The sequence below is a fragment of the Gracilinanus agilis genome, chromosome 4 (genome assembly GCF_016433145.1).
Source record: "Gracilinanus agilis isolate LMUSP501 chromosome 4, AgileGrace, whole genome shotgun sequence".
Lineage (NCBI taxonomy): Eukaryota > Metazoa > Chordata > Mammalia > Didelphimorphia > Didelphidae > Gracilinanus > Gracilinanus agilis.
The window spans coordinates 173,548,159-173,570,159 of record NC_058133.1 but is presented as its reverse complement, the minus strand read 5'-3'; the positions used below and the strand labels follow the sequence as shown (position 1 = coordinate 173,570,159).

General features: G+C 34.4%; 1 protein-coding gene across 1 annotated transcript in view; it reads right to left on the bottom strand.

Annotated features, from left to right (window-relative positions):
• BCAS3 (BCAS3 microtubule associated cell migration factor) overlaps nt 1–22,001 on the bottom strand; it is an 881,625-nt gene that overhangs the window by 788,657 nt on the left and 70,967 nt on the right. The window contains exon 5 of the mRNA XM_044671669.1: nt 11,478–11,559. Coding sequence (XP_044527604.1) covers nt 11,478–11,559 — 82 coding nt within the window. The remainder of the gene's footprint in view (nt 1–11,477; nt 11,560–22,001) is intronic.

Sequence of the window (22,001 nt, the reverse complement as noted above, 5' to 3'; positions counted from 1 at the left end):
CGAGCTAACATAATAAAAATGACAATTCTACCCAAATTAATTTACCTATTTTGCGCCATACCTATCAAGCTACCAAAAAACTTCTTTACTGAATTAGAAAAAACTATAACAAATTCATTTGGAAGAACAAAAGATCAAGAATATCAAGGGAAATAATGAAAAAAAATGTGAAGAGATAATAAGGAAAAAGACTTGTACAAAAATATTTATAGCCGCACTCATTGTGGTGGCAAAAAATTGGAAAATGAGAGACTATCCTTCGATTGGGGGATGGCTGAACAAATTGTGGAATCTTCTGGTGGTAGAATACTATTGTGCACAAAGGAATAAAGAACTGGAGGAATTCCATGTGAACTGGAAGGTCCTCCAGGAATTGATGCAAGAGTGAAAGGAGCAGAACCAGGAGAACATCATACACGGAGACAGATATACTGTGGTAAAATCGAATATAATGGTCTTCAGTACTAACAGCAACGCAATGACCCAGGACAATTGTGAGGGATTTGTGGAAAAGAACACTACCCACATTCAGAGGAAGAACTACAGGAGTGGAAACACAGAAGAAAAACAATTGCTTGAACACATAGGTTGATGAGGACATGATTTGGGATGTAGACTCTTAATGACCACACTAGAACAACTATCAATAATATGGAAATAGGTCTTGATCATGAATGACACATGAAGAAACCAGTGGAAATGCGCATCGGCTACTGGGGTTGGGGAAGAGCAAAAACATGAATCATGTAACCATGGAAAAATTGTTTCTAAAAAATAAATTAAAATGACCATAAAAAAATAAAAAAATAAAAGGAAGGAATAAAAAAAGAAAGAGGTACTAAACAAAGTACAAGCAGTAATATCCCATTCTTCAAATAAGGAGATTGATGTTAAGGAAATTTAAAAGTTGACTTTCACAGTCTCAGAGCCAGTAGATCCAGCCCAGGTTTCCTGATTCCTCACTGAATGGACAAAAACCACACTGCTTTTTCCAAAAAAAAAAATAAGTAGATGGGTTAAGATTAGAGCCAGATATTTATAGCTGCGCTTTTTGTAGTGGCAAAAAACTGGAAAATGAGGGGATGTCCTTCAATTGGGGAATGGCTGAACAAATTGTGGTATATGCGGGTGATGGAATACTATTGTGCTAAAAGGAATAATAAACTGGAGGCATTCCATGCAAATTGGAGAGACCTTCAGGAAGAGATGCAGAGCGAAAGGAGCAAAGCCAGAAGAACATTGTACACATTGTACTATGGTAAAATCAAATGTAATGGGCTCCTGTACCAGCAGCACTGCAATGACACAAGACAGCTCTGGGGGATTTATGGTAAAGATGCTACCCACATTCAGAGGAAGGACTGCAGGAGAGGAAACATATAAGATAAACAATTGCTTGAATGCATGGGCTGAGGCGGACATGAATGGGAAATAGACCCTGAACAAGGACACATGTTACAACCAGCAGAAATGTGCGTTGGCCATGGGTGGGGGGAGAGCGGGGGGTGAAGGGGAAAGTAGGGGCATAAAGTATGTAAACAGGTTAAAAACGAATATTAATAAATGTCTAATAAAAAAAAAGATTAGAGCCAGAAAGAAAAAACTCTTCTCCTTAAGTGAGAGGAAAGACTAGGGGCAAAGGAAAGAGAATAAGGATTTCTATCATACCTACTATGCACCAGGCACTATACATAGTGCTTTACAAATGTTCTCTCATTTGATTCTCACAAAAGTCATGTTGTTATTATCTCCATCTTACAGCTAAGGAAACAGAGTCAAAGAGAATTTAGTGACAGAGTCACAAAGCTAATAAGTTTAGGGTGGTATCAAATCTTATTTATAGGCATTTTGATCTTAAGCCTATAACCCAAGAGTTTACACTTAGCTCACCACAACCCTCTCTGTGTATGACAGGATAGTCTGACAGGCACCCAAATGCTGACTCCTACTATTTCATAACTATTGTCAGCAGAAAAACAATTAGCCCCCTAACTCTTATTTCTGAGGCCTTGGAATGGTGAGCTATAATAATAGACATAAATTACCACCCATAGTCATTTTTTTTTTACACTTAGCACTTGTATCATTAATAACTGTGCATGTGAAAGATTTTGCATCCATTCTATTTTAATTATGATTGTATTTTCTGTCACTGTGTCACCAGATTTCTTGGCATAAAAAAAGCTATCTCATATGGCTCAGTGTCTCTGGTTCTGATCTTGACCGGAGTCTGACTTTATTGTGAGGCATGAGGTTGACCTCCTCTCAATGAACCTATTTAGCTTGGATTTGGATCAGTGTGATAAATTTTTCCAACAGAAGAAATATTCCTGTGGTCTAAGAAATGATGAATGTGATGAATATAAAGAAGCATGGATAAATTTACACGAACTAATGCAAAGTGAAGCAGTCAAGAAAACAATATACCCAAGGAATATAACAATGTAAATGGAAAGAAAAACCAAAAAATAAAATAAAGGTAAATGTTGGAAAATTATAAAGAAAAAGTATATCTTGAAAGAAGAGATAGACTCTCCAATGCTATCCCATTGCAGAGGTGGGAGATCAATAAAGATGTATACTACACAGACTTTGCAGACTTCCTCAATGTCTTGATAAATTATGCAGATTTTTTCTCTTTATTTTTCCTTTTTGGCTAAAAATATTGTTCATTATATGAGAGAGCACTCTCAGAGAATGAAAAAAGAATACTAGGGTCATGTAAGGATGAAGTACAATTCTCGGGGAAGAAATGGGGAAGGGATACTATTGTGTTATTTTTACAAACACAAAAGACATCAATAAAAACTTATTTTAAAAGAAATAAATTAAATTATATCCAAAAATCCCATATGTATACTCCTCTTTTCTCTCTCAACCCTCTCTTCTTTGGAAAATTCATTTCACTCCACAGAGTTCAATTTCAATGTAGGATAACTCCTAAATCAAGCCCTAATATCATTTGATTTCCTATACTATGGCTAAAATTATCTGCAATATTTTCCACCAACCATCTTTCCAACAACTCAAATTAAACATATCAAAAAAAGGAAAACATCTATTTTTCCCTTCTCCAAATGGCCCTATTTTTCCTTATTAATGAGTCTGGTCACATCCTTGATTTTTCCTTCTTTATCAGCCTCTCATATCCAATCAGTTCCCATGGCTTATTCCACCTGCACAAAATATCTAACATCACGTTTCTTCATACTGGCATTATTGCCACCAAAGAAAAGGTCTGCATCATTTCTCTCCTGGACTATTATAGTTTTCTCCTAACTAGAAACTATTTCTAGCCTCTTCTTTCTCTAATCCATCTTTTCTGTGTATGGACCAATATAACCTTCCAACTAATGCCAATAGGTCAGATTATAACATATCATGCCACTATCTCAAAAATCTTAAATAGCTTCATGTTTCCTTGGGGATGACATCCAAATGCCTTTTCCTAGGAATTCAGGCATTACAAAATTTGGCTCTGGACTTTATTTTATACTACTCCAATTTATACACTTGATACAAACATATATCATACACACACACACACACACACACACACACACACATAATACAACACAATAAAAATGATTTTGTTTCTGATCTCTTTAGTCATAAAGTTTTTCACAATATATTTTCCATTTATTCTGCATTAACTTGAAGATTCCCTGCTCACTCCAGCTTTAATTTTCACACTAAATACTGAAAGTTCAACTTCTTGCAACTCTAAAGCTAGACAAGTTCACTCATCATAAATCTTTCTCCATAAATGTAAAAAGGAGAAAAAATTCATTAAACTTCCCAAAGCTAGATCAACATTCAGCAATGCTGTGTACAAAACATTTTCTCATGAAGAACATTAAAAGAATGAGATGCTAAGCTGTTTAAGAAGTTGTGCCAAGTAGATAGTTCAAATCGTAAATGTTGAGGTTCTACATTTCTGGTTTTTAAGACCAGAATCATTAAGTAAAAGAAAAAAAATGTTGCTACAGTCCCTTGAAAGATGCTTACAAGGAACACCACAGATATCTATCCTGATTCATGAGAGAAGAAAAAGTGAAGAAATTTGTTGATATTTTTTATTTTTCCTATGGTTATTATATATAGCACAAGAAGTAAGAAAAAGCCATAAAACCCCTATTACACAAAATAAAAGGAATAACAACATTTGTTGAAGTCCACGAACTTATGAACAAGAGATCATGTAATTTATTCGAACAGAGAATTGGATTTTAAACCATCTTACATCATCACAAGTTAGATTTTACCATTAAAAATTACTGTTAAGAAATGTAAAAAAGGAAAAGAAACCACTGACTCCTGAATTTGTAGTTAGGAGGCTTAATCACTAGGGCCATCTTTGTGTTCTTTGGCAACTTACAAAATCCTTGAATGCTATCTAGAGATAGAAATAAAAGAACTCATCATTAAGAAACTTATCTAAGGAGAAGGGACAATCATGAACCTTACAACCAAAGGTTAGACTATTTCTACTAATTCTATACCTGACCATATCTTGTCAGGGAAATAATACCAAATATATGTGAGGAGTAATGAACTTGAATCTCCAAATCTGAGGCACATGGAAAAGGAAACTAATGTAAACATACCTCAATACAGAGATGAGCAAACATGGAATGGTCCTAATACTCAGAGTCAGAGGAAAGACAAAGGATAAACAAATAAGATAACCACTGAAGTTATAACGTATTATACAATACAATTCACTATATTAACAGAAAATATCAGTCTTTATGACATGGAGCTACAATTTCATATTAAATCAAGCTACACATACACACTATAGTAAAGGAGACTACAATACATAATAATCAATACAAGAAGGCATAATTTTCAAAGTCAGCCTGTGCCTGGTCTTTTCTCTGATTAGAGAACAACGATGGTGACAGAGTAGAGGTGACCTGGCAATTAACATATAGAACATGGCTAGATGATATGGCAATTTGCGTTTAAGGTAATGATACTTCTATGCATGTTTTTTGAGTAGGTAGCCTGGGGTAGAGTTTATTCTCTCTAATGGTTTAGAATAATGAGTATTATCTGGTCCACTAGGTAGATATGAGAATCCTAGTCTGTAGGTCATGTCCTGTCCATTAATGGACTTTCATCATACACATAAAATGTGCCCCAATACCAGTCCTATTAATAGCTGCTAGACACAGGAAGAAAAAAAAGTCTAGGGGCAGCCAGTTCATTCTTCTCTTTATTTGGACCCAAAAAAAGCGAAAATACATAGTAAGTTGGCCAAAGAGCAAGTTGGAGTAAAGAATGGAGAAGGCAGAGAAAAGGAACAAGTAGCATATTCCCTGTTGCCAGATGGAAAATCAAACTAATAACTTTTAAAATTGCGGTGATGCTATGGGTAGATACAAACTTGGTTAACTCTAGAAACTGTTCAGACAAGTGATCCAACATATATATATAAAGAACATGGAGTAGATCACACTCCTAAGCTTATACTGCCTCTCAGCCTGAAAAAAGTCAAGAATAGTAAAGTTTCATGCATGCCAAAATATTTATAGCAATATTAATTGTTAGCAGACATGAAGACAAAGCAAGTAGTTTTTTATTATATGTTTAAGTAATTATAAATGTAATAAAATACTATGCCACTTTATAAATGACAAATATTATGACATCCACAAAGAAAAATGGAAAGAATTATATGAACCAATAAAGAATGAAGTAAGCAGAAGAAAACAATGTATACACACAATGCATACAAATAAGAGAAAGGGAAAGAAAAAACAAAACTAAAAGCATTGTGATTATCATGACCAACCTAGATCTCAAACACCAGAAAAAAAAAAAAAAGCAACTACTTATTTTCATAGCAGAAGTGGAAAGCTATGGATAGGAACTGAGTATAATGTCAGACATGATCGATGAGTTAGTTGATTTTGTTGAACTACTTTTTTTGTATGTGTTTTTAATTTTCGTTAAAAGGCAATGTTTCCTGTGTAAGAGATACATGTGTAAATGAATGTCATGCAAAAATAAAAGGAATAAATAAAAATAAAAAGCTATTAATACAAATAAGAATTCTTAGGAATATTAAAAATCTCTCTCAACAATGCTATGATATACAAATGCCTCTTGCCTATATTGAGAGATAAATAAGTATCTTACTTACGTTTATAGACAATGTTACAAAACTCCTAATTTTGAACTTGGTAGGCACTTCTTTGTGAAATTTGAGCTTTCCTTTCACATCTGCCTCACAGGTGAGCATCTATTTCTAGGATTATACCAAGCCAAACCAGCAAAACTCCCACATACACAAATCTCTTTATCAGTTTAACAGTAAGACAGTGTTTGAACCATGCTGATGGTAATCAGTAGCTCCTTTACAAATTCCATTATTTGGTGAAGAACCATTAAAGCTCATGTGTTTGTTACTTGCTTCACATTACAATGTTTCTTTTATCCAATTCCTGATAACTGATGAGTAATGCTTTTTATGTACTTTTAATGAAAGATTTAATTGACATACCACATGTAAGAGACACAAACATGTTTTTAAGGGCTTAATTTAAACGTACCTAATTTTGTAACAAGAATGCAAAATATACTATCTTTTTTGAAATGGCTAAAACAATACCCTTCAGATCAGTTTCTCACACTGGACACTGTGCCAACTTTACCCAATGCTAAAAAAATTGACAGACATCTAAAAACTGGAATGATTCAGGAATACACCAAAGCACCTGAAGAAAAGGGGGGGGAAATACATTCCCAAATGGTAATTTGTGAAAATCATTGAAAAGGAAACACAAGGTCTTGACTATAGAGATGAGAGCATGATGAAATAAATGGCAATAGCATTCTAAAAAGCTATGAAAACCAACAAGCATTAAAAAAAAAGAGTAGTACTCTAAGGAAGTCAACTTCCCTCAATCAACAAGACAAAATGTCAATAATTATTATTTTAACTTCTGGAAATAAAACAATCCCATTTCCAAATATACTAGAGATGACTGTAAGCAAATCTAAACTGGTGTTCTTTTAGGGGGATTGCTTGTGTTTGGTTTCAGCAATCTTGGTTTTTTTAAAGGATCCATTTGTTTACACATAGTTGCTTAAATTTTACAGAAAACCCTTCTGGGGGGTTACTCAGAATTTCTGAAACAATATAGTTGAGTAAATCAGACAGCTGTTTCCGAGACTTGATAAAACCACATTTAAGTCATCTGCAAAGGAGGAGGGGGCTATTTGTACATTATGAAAAATGCTGAAAACACAACAACTGGAAAGGCCACTTTGTTTAAAAAGTTACCAAAAAATAAGCAAAAGGGTTGAAAAAGTTTAACATTGACTAACAACTTTAAAATTGTTCTATTTGTGCTTATTTCTGGGAAAACAAATGTCAGACATTTATATAAAAAAAAGAAGCAACAATTGATTATTTGTGAGTTGGTTTATGGGTGGTCTGTTTAGAGTATTAAAAGCCTCTGAAAATACTTTACATTTTTCTCTCCCAAAAAGCAAAATAAAAAAGCAAGGTCTCTTTTAAGGTCTCACAAATCTTGATCATTTTCATAAGTAATGGGAATGGTGTGAATGTCTTGCTTGGATAGAACCTAAAGGAAATTTAACTTTGATGCAAGGAGCAATATCTTAACATGATAAAAGGATGAGCCAAGTTTGTTGTTGCCCAAGGTTTTCAGCTGGATGCCAGAAATCTGGCACAAGGAGTCTTCAACAGATCACATCCAGCTGAAAAGTGTCTTTCTCCCCCAAAACAAAAAAGACCATGGGTTTGTAAGACCATCCAAAAGAGTGTATCTAAGACATGCAGGTTTAAAAAAATGAGGCTGTAACTCCAATTCCAAAAAACCTGCACATTTCAAGCCACAAGCAAAAATTTTAGTCTTTCCCCATGCCTCCCAAATAAGAAATTTCCAGTGATTCCATTTGGAATTCTAAGTTTTCTAATTTTTAAAAAATCTTTAAATTGGTCACTTATGTTTTTAGATCAGCAAGACAGTCTTTCAAGTCTACAATCTCACACTGATTTTATTCAAAGTTAACAATGAGAGAAGAAATTTAATTATATATCATCTCGAGTTTTTTCTTTTACAAACTATGAAATGCAAAAGTTCAGAAATGAAGATGCTATGAAACAACTGGACAATATACTAAAATAAAATTTGTGGGATAATTCTTAAGTCTTCAAGAAGGAAAGCATTATGGGCTCTAAGGTACATGTGGAAATGGTATTTTAATGATGAGTTCTGGAAACACAAGCAAAAAAGGATGCTGCCAGAAAGGAGCTAGATAGCTTAGGAAACTAAACATTAGAGGTCTAGAGATTGGAAGTCCTGTGCTGGGCTCAAATCTGGCCTCAGACACTTCCTAGCTGTGTGACCCTGATTAAGTCACTTAAATCCCACTGCCTAGCCCTCACCACTCTAACCTGTAGGTAATATACAGTATTTTTTCTAAAACGGAAATTAAGTGTTTAAAAAAAAAAAAAAAGATGCTGACAGCTAGGGATATGAACAACATTCAGGACACTGATTTTTTTTTTTTTAAACCCTTACCTTCTGTCTTGGAATCAATACTGTGTATTGACTCTTTAAGAGTGGTAAGGGCTAGGCAATGGAGGTTAAGTGACTTGCCCAGGGTCACACAGCTGGGAAGTGTCTGAGGTCAGACCTGAACCTAAGACCTCCCACCTCTAGGCCTGACTCTCAATCCACTGAGCTACTCAGCTGCCCCCATGGACACAGATTTTGGATGATGTTAGTTTACTTGTTTCAAGGACACTGCACCAGGATAAGTCTACAGCAGGGCTCTCTGGGAGATAATGAGGGTCATCACCTTTATGCTATAGAGTACAAAATAGTAATTTCAGTCAAACCTCAGCTACAAAATAAACTTGGGGGGGGGCAGCTGGGTAGCTCAGTGGATTGAGAGCCAGGCCTAGAGACAGGAGGTCCTAGGTTCAAATGTGGCCTCAGACACTTCCCAGCTGTGTGACCCTGGGCAAGTCACTTGACCCCCATTGCCTACCCTTACCACTCTTCTGCCTTGGAGCTGATACACAGTATTGACTCCAAGACGGAAGTTAAGGGTTTAAAAAAAATTTTTTTAATTAAAAAAATAAATAAAATTGGGCATAATTCTCAGAGAAAGAAGATAACACAATATTCATATCAACATGGCATGCCTCTTAGCTCACAACTTAAGAATAAGATCAAATATCTAAATACAGAGTAGAATCAACTTATCCAGTCTACCTATAGGAACTGCGGAGCAATGCCACAGAAGAGGAACAGTTGGGGCAAAATAACTAATTAATGTACATAAACATGTGGCCTCTGATCCCTTAATATGTTTTCAACAGAAAACAATGGAATCATAAAAATTTTTAAACAATACCTCAAAATTGTTAACTGGCCAGATACTTACTGACAGAGACACACATATGTTCATTTTTATTCTTATTCTGAAAGATTTCCAGGATACAAAGTTCCATAATTACTATTATAAATATTTAGTCACCCTTATATGAGGAAGTTCTTCATAACAATCAGCTTAATATCATCTGTAATCATTTAAATACAAATTTATTATTCTATTCTCTATGGTTTTGGACTTTGTGAATTTAAACTCAGGCTACAGCAGTATAATAAAACCATCAGATTGGAATCAACACAATCCTCCTGAGCAACACTCAAGAGTTTTTTATTGTTCTACCTTGAAAATTCTTTTCTATTTCCTTATTTCATAATGGGTTTAACACATTTAAAATAAGACTACATTTTTAATCAAGGGAAAAGGTACAACCTTCACAAAAAAAAAAAAAAAAAGAATGTATATACCAAAGAATTCTGTGAATAACATTTACTTTAAGTCAAACACTTAATTGTCATTTACCCTATCATTTTGCTTTGATTTTCTACAAAGAAAAGTTAGTTTGTATGTGCAAAATATAAGCCAAACAAAATAAAGAGTACCAAACTTGAGGTAATTAAAACAACTTTTCAGAGCTCCATTCAATTTTAAGGATGTGCCTGAGAGACAAGTCTGCCTTTCTGAATCCTACACCAGAGATTCCAAAACTCCAAGAATTCTTAAAGAATTCATCAAGGTCCTCTTCCTGTTTTTAAGATGAAGCATTTAAACCATTCTAAAGAGAAACATGCCTCAAACACTGGAGAAAAAGATGTGCTAGAATATAATTTATAAACATGTCCCACAAAAACATCAGACTAATTTAGCCATCAGCTCTCCAAATTGTAAATGTTCAGTAGCAAAGAAAATCATAACTAACTTCTAGAATAATTTTCATAGGTGGCCTTTCCTTCATGTTTCATTAAAAAAATATTTAATCTATAACCTAAAATCTCTTAAATTATTTAAAACTTATTAATGTAACACAAATATATGTTGGTAATTTGAATGGTAAAATTCTTGTAACAAGAGAAAAATTAATGTTTGAAACGGATATTGTTAGAACCTATTAAACTTGTTTAATATATATAAAGTATATATAAAAATATAATATGAATAAAAAAAGGTAAAGAATAATAAAAAATGTGCAAGATTTCCTAGGGAAATATTGCAAACAATCCATAAGACTGATAAGATTTCTTAGAGAAAATTAAAAATACTGAGAAATATAATGAAAAACTCATGAGAAAACTAATCATAATTAATCTTAAGCTTTAAAAGATTATAAATTCTATAGGATTGTAAATTCAAAAAATAAATTATGTTAATTAAATCTAGATTTAATCTTTTTTAAAAAAACCTAAATGATTCTAGACTGATATAGAATAGATCTTTTAAAATACATTAATTTTATATTAGAGTAGAAAAAACACATCACAATCTCTGTGTTCCACTTCTAATACTATTAATTCATGTCACAAACTAGTCCCACTTTCCTATAATTAAGACCCCTTTAAGACAAGGAGTCCAGCTTAACTACAAATTTAAAAATGCCCAAGATGTAAAATGACTAATCAACAAGAATCTAATTCAATAAATACTATATTTAGCATAATAAAGGAGCTAACAAAAAAATAATAAAATAAAACCTGTTTGTCCTAATGTACATGAAATAATTAAGAGCTAAACTCTCAGAAAGAAATTATAAAAATAGTAGTCATTCTGAGAAGAGCAAGATCAGACTAGCCTAAAACTGATGAGAAAGGTTTGATACAGAATCTGTGACATGAACAAGGTGTTAAAGGATGAACTGGAATTTGACAAGTAGAAAAAAAAGTGAGAACACTCTGAGCTGACAAAGTTGCATCTGGGCAGAGGAAAATACACAAAGCTCAAGATGGGGAGACTGAACAAACAGATGCTATTAGAGTACACTGTACAATAAAATTAAGGCCAAATAAAGGAGTCCAATGAATATGAAGCAGAAGAATTTAGTTTTGAAGTAGTGACAGCAAAAACAAGAACATATTCTAAATTATTTATTAAAGATTAGTACTCACCAAAGTATGGGGTTGGCAAGATCCGAGCAGCTCGAATTGGGCCATGTCGAACAGAAAAGAGCTCCTGTGCTTCCCCACTGATCTGTATGAGGGCAAAAACAAACTTACATCATGTATTTCATAGATCAAAACTTGTGCCACACCATGACACATCAAAGCAAGAACACATCATTTTCTGTCTAATTTGCAGGATAGAAACTGTATACTTACTTAGTAATAGATATAAATAACTCAGATTTAATGTTTCAAGAGTTTTTAAAATCTTTTATTCATAACCTGTGAAAAAGATAGTATAAGAATTATGTTCCCCACTTTGTAATTGGGTAAATTAAGGTTCAGCACTTTCCCAAAGTCATACAATTTAAAGATGTAGAAACCTTCCATATCCATTCCTCAAATTATCATACTTTTAGAAACTAGAAAGGTTAAAAATCTTCAAAAGGCTTGCCCAGTAATCATTAACAAAAAACAGAGTTTGATGTAAACAAAAGAGTTCGGGATAGTCTGGCCAGGTTCTATATGATTAAATTCCACTTTTCTTTAAGTATTCTCCTTTCCTTTTACCTTCATTCAAAAAATGCCAAACAATTTATGTCACCTGTCCCAAAGAATACAAAGAATATGTATATTTTCAAGTTTTCTTCACATAAAAGTAATTATCATTTTAGAAAATATTTATTCTTAGAAATAGATGAAGTATCTTACGGAATTGAAAAGTTTAGGTTTTAACAAGAATTCCATTCTTTAAAATAAATGATTTCCATATACACAAAAATATTTATAACAGCTTTTCTTGGGGCAGCAAACAATTGGAAACTAAGGTGTTGTCCATCAATTGTGTAATGAATGAAAGTTATGATATATGAATGTGATGGAATATTGTGATGGAATATTGTCCTGTAAGAAATGAACAAATTTCATACATCACATGATGTATTTTGTGTAAAAAAAGGGAAGAAAATCTGAAAAACCTTGTAGAACATGTCTGCAGAGTGAAGCACAGAATTAGGAGAACCCTGAGGAGCAGAACAAGGAAAACAATTTATACAATAACAACATTGTAAGAACAAATTACTTTGAAAGACATAAGAACTCAAATAAAAATATACCTATAATGATTCTATAAGAATGATGCAGAAACATGCTGTCAATCTCCTGATAATGAAGTAATAGAACCAAGGTATAGAGACATATATTTCAAACATGTTCAACAAAGGAATTTTTCCTGACAATATATCTGTTACAGAAGTTTTTTTGTTTTCTTTTTTTCAATGGCAAGTGAGGGAGGTGAGAGAGGGAAAAAAAAAGATACTTCTTATTTGAAAAAAATATTATTTAATTTTTTTAATGGTCCCAGTTGGCTTCAAAGTAGTAAGAAAAGCACTAACAATCCTTCTTTGCTCAAGTGGGGCATATAGGTATGTAACATCAAATATACCTGCAGAATTCTAAGGTAAGATAGCGACAGGATAGAAGGAAGGGCCACACTCTCCTCACAACTGACTGATACAAAGTGTCACAAAAGGTCAAAAATCAAAATCAGACAGGTAAAGGGGCTCTACCAAAGAGCACAGCCTTTAAGGAACACAGTTTTCAGGCATTTCCGTGCTATAAGGAAGTAAAACTAAACCTACCAAAGAGTAGTACCAGATCTTAAACTATACTATAAAGCAGTAATCATCAAAACAATATGGTACTGGCTAAGAGATAGAAGGGAGGATCAATGGAATAGACTTGGGGTAAATGCCCTCAGCAACATAGTGTATGATAAACTGAAAGATCCCAACTATTGGGACAAAAACCCACTATTTGATAAAAACTGCTGGGAAAACAGTATGGGAGAAATTAGGTTGCCAAGATTCAGAACAGGTAAATAACTTCAATATAAAGAAGGAATTATAAGTAAATTAGGTGAACATCGAATAGTATACCTGTCAGATCTACCAAAAAGGAAAGAATTTAAGACCAAGCGGGAGATAGAGAATATCACAAAATGTAAAATGAATTTTGATTAAATTAAAAAGGTTTTGTACAAACAAAACCAATGCAACCAAAATTAGAAAGGAAGCAACAAATTGGGGGAAAATATAAGAAAAACCTCTGAAAAGTTCTAGTTACTCAAAATGATAAGGAACTAAATCAATTGTACAAAAAAAATCAAGCCATTCCCCAATTGATAAATGGGCAAGGGACATGAATAGGCAATTTTCAGATAAAGAAATCAAAACTATCAATAAGCACATGAAAAAGTGTTCTAAATCTCTTATAATTAGAGAAATGCAAGTCAAAACAACCTAGTAGATTAATTAAATTAATTAAAATAACCTAGTAGATTAGCTAACACAACTGCAAAGGAAAGTAATAAATGCTGGAGGGGATGTGGCAAAATTGGGACAGTAATACATTGCTGGTAGAGTTGTGAATTGATGGTGTTATAAAAGAAGAGAGTAATCTGGATACTACCACTATTAGGCTGGTTATTAGTAGTAGTAATCTGAGATATTAATCTGAGGAAGCTTTGGTTTGGTTCCCTAATGGCTGGTGCAGGGACACCCGAGTCCTGCCACCCAGCTGGATGTTATAATAACTGCCCTTTATAACAGTGCCCAGGCAGGATTCCTAAGGTCAATGGATGGGTAACCCTTTCAGGTCCCACCTGGGGTTGATTGATTATTGGTACTGGGCTCTATCAGCCTTGGATAAAGTTCATCTGACTGCATTACTCCCTCCCCAGAGTGGTGATGGAATAACTACTCCAGGAAGGTACTTAATAACTTTTATCTATGTTGTTTAACAAGGGAAAAGAATGATCAGGAAAGGGTTGGGGAATAGGTGACCCTATCACTAAATCTATGACAATAATCCCTCAGGACTGTAGGCTGTTCAGTAATGCTGGACTTGTTCTTTACTTCCTCTAGCTCAGCCTGGCCACAGCCAAACCAGAGTAAGCAAACTGTTTGGATGATGGTTTCTCTCAGCTTCTTACTGCTAGTTGTTTGCCAGTCCTAAAGCCTTCAGGAAATTCCACCCTTACCACCCTCTTCTTCTTCTCCTATGCACTTCCCAGATCCCCTCCCCCCCTCCCCGGGTCCCGAGATACCTAAATATCTAGGGATTCAGAGAGAGTCAGAGGATCCACAGTCTAACCCACAGGTCAATCAATGTTCAAGATCAAATGTCCAAGACAAGAGTTTAGGCAAAGCTCAGCCAAGGCAAAGTCAAGGTCCCAAAAGACAAGGGGTCCAAGGTTCCCTGTTAGGGGCTGCCTAGGGTATTTAAACCCTCTCTGCCCAACTGCCTTTCATCCTGTCCTCATGGCCTCCAGGAACATTCTGCTCTTCCAACTGTCTTCACCTGTCAATCAAGGTGAGACACTCAGCTCCCAGAGTCTGATTATGACAATGGCAATTTGGAACTATGCCCAAAGGGCGCTAAAAGACTGTCTGCCCTTTCATCCAGCCATACCACTGCTGGGTTTATACCCCAGAGATCAAAGGGAAAAAAGACATGTACAAAAATAGTTATAGCTACATTCTTTGTAGTGACAAAAAACTGGAAAATGAGGGTATGCCCTTCAATTGAGGAATGGCTGAAAAAATTGTGATATGTGCTGGTGATGGAATACTATTGTGCTCAAAGGAATAATGAACTGGAGGATCCATGTGGACTGGAATGACCTCCAGGAATTGATGCAGAGTAAAAGGAGCAGAACCAGGAGAACATTATACACAGAGACTGATAACACTGTGGTAAAATCGAATGTAATGGACTCCTGTATTAGCAGCAATGCAATGACCCAGAACAATTCTGAGGGATTTATGGAAAAGAACGCTACCCACATTCAGAGGAAGAACTGCAGGAGAGGAAACACAAAGAAAAACAACTGCTTGAACACAAGGGATAATGAGGATATGATTTGGGATGTAAACTCTAAATGACCACCCCAGTACAACTATCAATAATATATTAATAGGTCTTGATTAATGACACATGTAAAACCCAGTGGAAATGCACATCAGCTAAGGGGGGCAGGGAGGAAAGTGGGGGAAGAGAAAGAAAATGAATCATGTAACCATGGAAATTTTTTCTAAAAAATAAAAAAAGAATTAAAAAAAAATCACTGGAGGGGACAGCTGAGTACCTCAGTGGATTGAGAGCCAGGCCTAGAGATCTCATATCTGGCCTCAGACACTTCCTAGATGTGCGACCCTGAGCAAGTCACTTAACCCCCATTGCCTAGCCCTTACTGCATATACATCGTATTGATTCTAAGGTGGAAAGTAAGGGCTAAAATAAAATTTAAAAAAAAATCACTAGGACCCCTGAGAACCATGATTTTTTTTTAAGTCTGACTATATTTAAATAAATCATAGGTGGAAACTACCCTGATCTATTGGAACCAGATTAAAATAAAGATAGAAAAAAAAATCAAATGGCCTGAAACAAATTCCCAAAAGTGAAAGTTCCAGTAAAATAATAGGCAAAATCCATAGCTCATACATCACAGAAAAAAAAATACTGCAAGCATCAAGATAAAAGGGTTTCAAATACCCAGAAACTATGAGGATCACACAAGATACAAATGAGAAACCTTGAAATACAGTATTCCATAAGGAAAAAAAATATAGGCTTACAATCAAGAATTAATGCATCCTGAAAGGCTGAATAAAAAATAACAGCAGGGAAAATGAACCTTCCAGGAAATATAGCAAACCTGCTTTTCATCCTTCACAAAAAAAAAAAGCAAATGCAAAAATGCAACAATACTTCTCTCTTAAGTCTATATTTTGTAAGGGTTTGTTTCTTCTTTTGCTTTGTTTTAATAGAAATGAGCAGTATATTAAATATAGCAAAAGTTTTTTTCTAATTTATTGAGAAAATGATATGGTTTTGAATATTTTTGTTTAGAATATGATTGTGTTGATTTTTTCCTAATATTGACACATTCTTGCATCGTGGGTAGAAATATCAATTGGTCATGATGAAATTTTTTGAATAAATTATAAAGTCTATTTGAAAGGATTTCATTTCATTTTAAATCAATATTCAGTAATGATATTGGTATATACATCTATGCTTTAGGCAATTAGAAGGGACAGTAGATAGAATGCTAGACCTAGAATAAAAAAGACCTAAGATCAAATACAAGCTCAAACACTTACTATCTGTATGACGTTAGGCAAGTCCCTTAACCTCTATATGGCTGTTTGTTTGACTATAACTACATGGCTAAAAGAAATAAGCAAGAAGCCATTTCCCAATAGTCAAAAGATATAAACAGATATGGATACATATTTCTACATGTTTCTTTCTTTTCAAAGGAAAAGATATTAACACCAATCATATTAAAAATACTCTAAGGGCAGCTGGGTAGCTCAGTGGATTGAGAGCCAGGCCTAGAGACAGGAGGTCCTAGGTTCAAATCCGGCCTCAGACACCTCCCAAGCTGTGTGACCCTGGGCAAGTCACTTGACCCCCATTGCCTACCCTTACCAATCTTCCACCTATAAGTCAATACACAAAAGTTAAGGGTTTAAAATTTAAAAAAAAATACTCTAAATCACAAATAATAGAGAAATGCAAATTAAAGCTATTTTAAAACTCTCTCACACACCTCTAAGACTGACAAAGATGACAAAAACTAAAATGACCAATGTTGAAGAGGCTGTGGGAATTCTAGGGCACTATTAGAGCTATGAATTAATCCAGCCATTCTGGAAAGCAATAGGCAACTATGTCCAGAAAATACCAAAACTATATATCTTTTGACTCCACTATAACACTAATAGGTCTATATAAAGAGACTAAAGAACACAAGGGGAAAAGAAAAGGATTTACACATACAAAAATATTTATAGCTGTTTTATAGCAGCCAAAAACTTGAAACTAAGGGATGTCCTCTAATTGGGAAATGGTGAAAGGATCTATGGTATAAAAATATAATATAATACTATTGTGCCATGAGAAATGATGAAATGGACATTTCAAGGGAAACTTAAAAAACCCTTACTAACTAAACTGAACAGAGAAAAGAAAAACTAGAATTATATATAAAATGATAATATTAGAGAGCAAAAAATGATAGACTATAGAATCTTAATGAATGTAATGATAAACCACAAGTCTAAAAGAATAAAACCACATGCCACAAAATGATGAACTTAAAATGCAGAGAGACAAATAATCTAGACCACATCAAAGCAGGAATTTTCTTCTTGTTGTTGGACTATATGAATATGTCAATCACTGAAGGATTTTTAGGATATTTTATGTTCACTGGAAATGAAGGTTAGTAGGAAGGGCAGATTAATTTTATAAATACTTCCTATTTGAAAAATAAAAAACAAAAAGTATAAACAGGGAAGACTATAGAGCTAGGTCACAGTTAGTATGAATAAATACCCTGAAGTGGTTTCTTTATTCAAATTCACACTGCATATTTCCATTAGACTGGAACTAATTATCATATTTCACATAATTATAATTTTTTTTTATTTTTAACCCTTGTACTTCGGTGTATTGTCTCATAGGTGGAAGATTGGTAAGGGTGGGCAAAGGGGGTCAAGTGACTTGCCCAGGGTCACACAGCTGGGAAGTGGCTGAGGCCGGGTTTGAACCTAGGACCTTCTGTCTCTAGGCCTGACTCTCACTCCACTGAGCTACCCAGCTGCCCCCCGTAATTATAATTTTGAATAGTAAAAATCTGATTAGAACATCATAGACATAATAGATGCTTCTATCAATACTTGACAGAGGTCAAGTGATTCAAAAAAAGTGGGAAACTACCAATGAAACATTTTTTTAAAAATATGGAAGAGGATAAAGAAAGTTTAGAAAGGGTCATAGACAAAAAAGAAAGCATTAATACTACTATGTGAAATTTGAATATAATTTATAGCATACTTTCTTCATGATACTGGACAGTAACAATGAGATGTGGTATTACTACACAAAAACAGAATCATTAATAACCAATTATATGTGTGAAATACGACAAAGATTTTCATGATTTCATGGGTTTTGTGGAAATTCCCTACAACAATGAAGATTGGTACCTCCTCTGGATCTTAGAAGCTTGAGGACAGAAAGTACTTATCCTTGATCACATGTGAAAAACAAAACTGGAATTCAGTTATTCCAGGAAAATCAAACATAAAACTTTTCTCTAGTTCACAAACTCCTTTACAAATTTACACATTCAGGCAAAATATCTATAACAGACCATTCTCCTTTATCTTACATTACAAAAAAGTATTTTAGAATCATAAGAGAAGTACCTTGAAGGTCTTCTAGTCTAAACTTCCAACAGAGTAACTGAACTGATTTTGATTTTAAATATAAGTTCTGTTAAAGGTACGTATTAATTAATTTACTAATTTTCTCTGCCAATGGGAGTCATGAAATTTTGGTTCACTGGATAAAAAATATCGGGTCATTTGTCATCAAAAAAGAAATTATTTGCTGTGCCAAAGAATAGAACATCCTTCTGCTGAAAAAATAACATTTCCAATAAAATGGAAGTGAAAAAATAAACCACAAAATAATACTTTGGAATACGCACTGAAACCATAAGGAATCATGAGATATAAGTTTGGTCTTCACTCAACCAAGCTGTGTAGTGTCATGCTAGTTATTTCCCCACTTTGGCCTCAATTTCACCACTTATAAAATGAAAGAGTTAAGTAAAGCAATGACAAAAAATTCATTTGGAGAAACAAACAATCTAGAATATCAAAGGAAGCAAGTTTCTTAAAAAGTAGGAATAAAAGAGGAATAGCACCTCAAGCAATAATATAAAGTAAAAATCACCTAAACATTTGGATTTGGTTAAAAAAATAGAAAGCTAGATCAGTGTAAGAGGCTTGACATGGGAGAATCAGAAATATAACTAAATAACCCAAACAAACCTAAAAATATATATTACTTAGGAAAGAGCTTCCTTTTTGATAAGAATTACTGCAAAAATTAGAAAGCAAGCAACTAAGAGCAGAAAAAAATAAAGTACTGGACTCATCAGGAAGAATTCAGTTCTAAACCTCTTTTAGGCATTTACTGTCTGTGTGGCACTAAGCAAATTACTTAACCGCTGTGTGTTTGGAATTCACGGAGTTGCCATTTAAAAGTATCTTACAAAATTCCTGTGGACATGTGGGGAACTTTGAAACTACATTCCCTGTGATCCAATGGTTTTCCAGTTTCTGACCTGATAACGTCAGACAACGGGAACCAACTGTATAGCGCAGCTTAAATTCGGAGGGCGGGCTTGAGGCGCTCTCTTTGGCTACGTAGCGAGGATGGGCACTGGCAGTATCTTTGAAGAGCTTTTATCAGGCTCGTGATCTAATTATATATTTTATCAACATGGCCATGGCTTTAATTAAACTATTAATTTCTCTTATAATATCAGCCTTTATCATTTTTAATCGTTACACCTCTCAATCCCAGTTTATTTATATGTAAAATGGGGGAAATAACGGTACCTATTTACAAGGTTGTTATGAGGATTGAAATAGTGGTGTGTTTTTTTTTCCAAAACTGGAAAGTAGTCTGGCAGAAATTAAGTTTACAGTGACATTTTATACCATATTCCACAATAAATTATAAATGGATACACAACCTGCATATTAAAGACCTTGCCATAAAATTTCTGATGTGTGCAAATAAAGTGATTAAAATGCCCATTCCCTTTGACCTAAAGATTCTAATACTAGGCCTTGGAATGGTTTGGGCAATGAACCAAGGAGATCATTAAGAAAACCAAAACATTAACAGTACAATTTTTGCTATAAGAAAGAACTATAAACACAGTAGATGCCCTTTAACTGAGGAATGGCTAAACACGTGGTACATGAATATAATAGAATATTGCTGTGCAGAGGTAGGAGGTCCACTGATGTGGAACACTGCATATGTTAACAGATTTTTTTCCATGTAATGATAGGTTTGGATTGTTTTTTGTCTTCTTCCCTTTTTTCTTTAAAAAATACTCTTTGTTGTAGAAGATGGTCCTCTGGGAAGCAGAAGGGAATGGATAAAGGCAGAAGTTTGGGTGCTGTAAAATTGCAAGGAAACAAGAAAAATTTATTTTTTTTAAAAAAAGAAAGAAAAAAGTTTCAATATTACAGAGCCACTTTTTAGTTTAAATCTAATGTAGAAATGAGGCAGTTAGTTGGCTCAGTAGAGTGCTAGGATTGGAGTAAAGAAGACTTGAGTTCAAATCTAGTCTCAGAGAATTCCAAGCTATGTGACCCTGAGCAAGTCACTGCTGACTGCTGTGTAAATGGAATTAGCTCACCCTCATTCATTGTTTAGACTCTAGCCACCAGGAAAAATGTCACCCACCCAGGAAGAGGGGAGGTATGTTACCCACACATGATAGTAACAAACTGCCCTTTGGGCAGTCCAAATCGGTGTTGAGGTTGCATTTTGTCCTACAAACCAGTAGGATGGAAATTATATATTTTTGTTTATTCAGAAATTTTATATACATAGATTTTGATATTTTGATTCTGATTTAAAATTTTTTCTTTCTCCCAAAGTTTCATTTTTCTTCTATTTGCTTTTCTTTTTATGTATTTGTTTTTTCTTTTGAATTGATTCATACACCCCCATAACTCAACCAAGTATCCTGAGCTGATCTGGGTATTTCTTTTTTAAACACCCTCTTCAGAGGGGATTGTATTTTTATAAAATCCAAGATTTAAATTTTTGATCGAGAAAATTTTTCAGGAAAGAAGCGTGCTGACTCCTTAATCCAGAGAATGAATTGTTTTCAGAAAGATGCCTGAAGAATCTACATTGCATAAAGAAATCCAGAATGAACTTTGGGATACAAATGAACTGATGGGTGTTGAGCAGTTACTTTGAATGTACATTTTTATGCCAATAGGGGACTGCCCCCAATTGGTTTTTTGTCAATGCACCTAGCAAAACATTGCTTTTGCTTTCTCTCTCTTCCATTCCCCTCTTATCTCTAACTATTGTAGTTAGAAGACCTTTGTGGGTACAAGATGATTATGCAAAGTGATCACTTGGGGTGACTAGGCACCTAAGAATCATCAGGGAGTATTGTGAAAATGGAATTAGCTCATCCTCATTCATTGTTTAAACTCAAGCCACTAGGAAAAATGTCACCCCACCCAACTTAAAATTAAGTGAGGAGGTGGGAGGTCTGTTACCCACACATGATAGTAAGTAACAAATCAAAAACAAAGGACAGCCCTTTGGGCAATCCAAAACAGTGTTGAGGCTGCCATTTGTCCACTTGAAATTAGAGGTGGATGTAGGAAGTTACAAAAGATGCTATCTTTTAAATATGATGGTAACTTACTGTGTAGAACTGTTGGCACTTTGAACTTGGTGTTGAAGGAGCTCTGGTGAGACCTCAGACTGCTTCCCTTTGAATTGTCACATGGGTAAGTTAGGCTAACTTTCTTTCTCTTTCCTTGGCGTTTCTGGAGGCTCTAGCCTTAAGGAGGCCTCTCTTCTTAGAGGAGGCCTTGTGGCTAGAAGCCTTGTTTAATT